Below are 2,862 nucleotides of genomic sequence, written 5' to 3' on the forward strand. Positions count from 1 at the left end.
TCCCCATCATGTCATCCAGTCCGGACTCTAACGCATCTTCACAATCCTCTTGACATCCAATTAAGCTTCTTGAACTTGTCATCAAAGATGGAAAAGACTATGTAGCTTCAATAACAGTGCTGAAGGCAAAGACGTCCTGTAGAACTCCCATGAGCCCAATCCTACTGATCAAGCATCTGAACAAAGAGATTAGCTTGCCAAAAGAATGTTCTATGATTATATTCATGTACCTGTGGTGTGTAGGCAAGTCTAAAACAGTATATTCATCTGATGCATTGTATTCATTGTTTTTTCATGCATTACTGTTGACTGACAATTAAAATCACAAAGATGATTTTGAACTATCATATAATATGTGTGTTCTGTCCACCCTTATATACACATTTGTTTGGGTGATAAAGATACAAAATATGAAATGAAGTGAAAACGTCTGATGAATAAGAATAGGATATAATTAATTATTACTCATCATCATTCATACTCATACTCATGTAGTTACCTCCCTCTGCCTTCAACCAATCCCATCTGGGGGTTGGTGTCATCCAATTTAAGACTGATGCAAAATCATCATCCCTCAATTTGTTTGCTATGGTAAGGATGTATTGTGGCTTCAATTGTCACATTTGTTGTTGAAGATAGCCTTTGCTTCTTCTCTTCTTGTATGTGGTTTGAGCTTCATTTGTGCAATGGCAACTTTGTCACTGTCATTTCTTTCCTCTAAATCAACTACTCAATTAGGGTACACAAATATCATTCTGGAAATTTCTAGACAAAGTTTGCAGAACACCAGAAGTCTTCTGGTGGTCTGGAAAACATTGTCTGGAAATTTCAAAACCTACTTTCTTCATGTTAATATGATTCATTGGATATTGGAAAGTCAATCTCTCTCTGTTTGCTATGAGCTCAAAAGCCATCAGCATCATTTGGCTTATAAGTGCTTTTCAGGAATAATTATTGATACCACTTGTTATGCTGGAAAACCACTGTTTCAAATTAGCTTTGTGTCAACATTTCAAGAATGCTTTGATGTGTACATATTGTTGCAATTTAGCTGAGAGCCTTGAAGAGTAATTTTGAAGTAATTTGGATGCAATATCTTCACTGTTACCCTTGGGTCCCTCATGAATCCACAGAGGGGAAATATCAGTTACTAAGACTCTGTTGTAGCTGTCTCCCAACATCAATTGAGCTGACCTGGATCTGCAATTGCTCAGTAGGACTGATAAGAGAAATGGGGATGTCAGTTCACACTGGCAGACCCAGTTGGGTGGCTAAGCTTCTTAGGGCAAAGCAAAGCACCAGTGGTATCAGGAGGATCACCGTTGTTGCCCTCAGGACAACATCAAGTGTGTTCCTTGGACCATCCCATGGTCTCCACGACTGATTCCTAACTATCTCCATGATTGATTGATATTCCTTGAAGAACTTTGTTGATGTCCCTCTTAAACCATTCAGTGAACAGGAGTAACTGAATGGAACCCTAAATTATGGTACAGTGACCCAAACTGATCCAATATATTCAGCACAATGTTGTGATCAGTAAATCGAATTAAAAGACGCAAATAAAAACTTAGTAGTATCAATGCATCAACTATCAACCATCTGTAGTGCTAGTAAAGTGACGCATTGGCTCTTTATCATCCGGGAGGGGAAAATTGTCCAAGGTTAGCTGATTGCAAGCGCAGAACAACATGCTGTGCATATCAGCTGTAATCCACCAGTGGATCCATGCCTTGGCTTTGGGAAACAGTTGAGCAATCTGTGAAACTTCTTTGGTGAGAGTGAGGCTGTCAGGTTTATTTGGTTCAAGAAGATCCAGGGCCAGCCATTCAAACTCAGCCTATTTGAATAGATAAGAGAGATCATGTGAGTGAAAATGAAAAGAAAAGAACAGATATGAGAGAAATGAATCAGTGAGAATATAACCCACCATTGAGATTGCTCAAGGCTTTAGCACAACACTGGGTAAGCAATGCCCCCCATTGCAGTTGTGCAGCAGGGCGGGGCGGTTTTCAGAGGGTGCTGCGCTGCTGTGCAGCGTTGCTCCTGGGCTCAAACACTCCACAGATCTTCCTAACCCTTGGAGATTGGTTTTTTTTGAACCGCTGCGCAGGCGCTTCTTGTAGCGCCACAGACCGCAGGCAGCGGTTGTTGCAGTTGTTGTGGGCCATTGAGGCCAATTGAGTTTTTTTCACCCAAGTGAGTGCTTTCCCCTTTTGGAAATCCCACTCCGGTCATATCAAGACCACTCAAATTATTCTATAGATACCATTCAACAACAATTGATCAAAGATATTATAAGGGCTACCACTTTCTCCATGTTGTTGAAGTGGAGTGAAGTGGATCACATTGTAACCTCAATCACGTATCAAATCAAGATAAGGTGGCCAATTCTTTAAAGTTCCCATACATTTTGCTATCATGCTTTGGATCGCAAGCCCATTGAGTGGTAAGTTGACTAGAGGAGCGTTCCTATCAATTGTCTCGCCAGTTTTGCCAAAGGGTAGTACTTGAACTGAGTGATCCTGGCTTGTCTTGGGTATGGATTTCCTGCTCGCGACTGAAAGGATCAGATCAACATTGAAGTAACCTGATCAGCTTTTGACTCTTCTTTTTTGATGAGAATTGCTGCTGTCATCATATTCAAAATATAATTCAAACACTCCAGCTTTAGTGATTGGTAAATCAAATTGAATAGGTTTAGATGTATTGGAAGGTAGAGGTTTTTTGTGAAATTTTGATCAATCAAATTTGCTTTGATCCCATGGGAAATTGGTAAAGAGACTCACAGCTTTCAAACTGTGTGCTCCCGCTGCAATCAGAATCCTTAACGCATCAGGTTTGTATGGCACGGGCAAACAG

At 40.5% G+C, this 2,862-nt stretch overlaps 1 protein-coding gene across 1 annotated transcript; it reads right to left on the reverse strand.

Moving 5' to 3' along the window:
• Nucleotides 1–2,249: 2,249 nt before the first annotated feature.
• Nucleotides 2,250–2,641, reverse strand: MELLADRAFT_85134 (uncharacterized protein; the record flags this gene model as incomplete). Its single annotated transcript, XM_007408816.1, has 3 exons — nucleotides 2,250–2,356; nucleotides 2,411–2,534; nucleotides 2,591–2,641. The coding sequence occupies 3 exons, from the start codon at nucleotides 2,639–2,641 to the stop codon at nucleotides 2,250–2,252; spliced, it is 282 nt and encodes a 93-aa protein (XP_007408878.1).
• Between the last annotated feature and the right edge of the window lie 221 nt (nucleotides 2,642–2,862).

Source organism: Melampsora larici-populina, assembly GCF_000204055.1.
Source record: "Melampsora larici-populina 98AG31 unplaced genomic scaffold MELLAscaffold_13, whole genome shotgun sequence".
Classification (NCBI taxonomy): domain Eukaryota; kingdom Fungi; phylum Basidiomycota; class Pucciniomycetes; order Pucciniales; family Melampsoraceae; genus Melampsora; species Melampsora laricis-populina.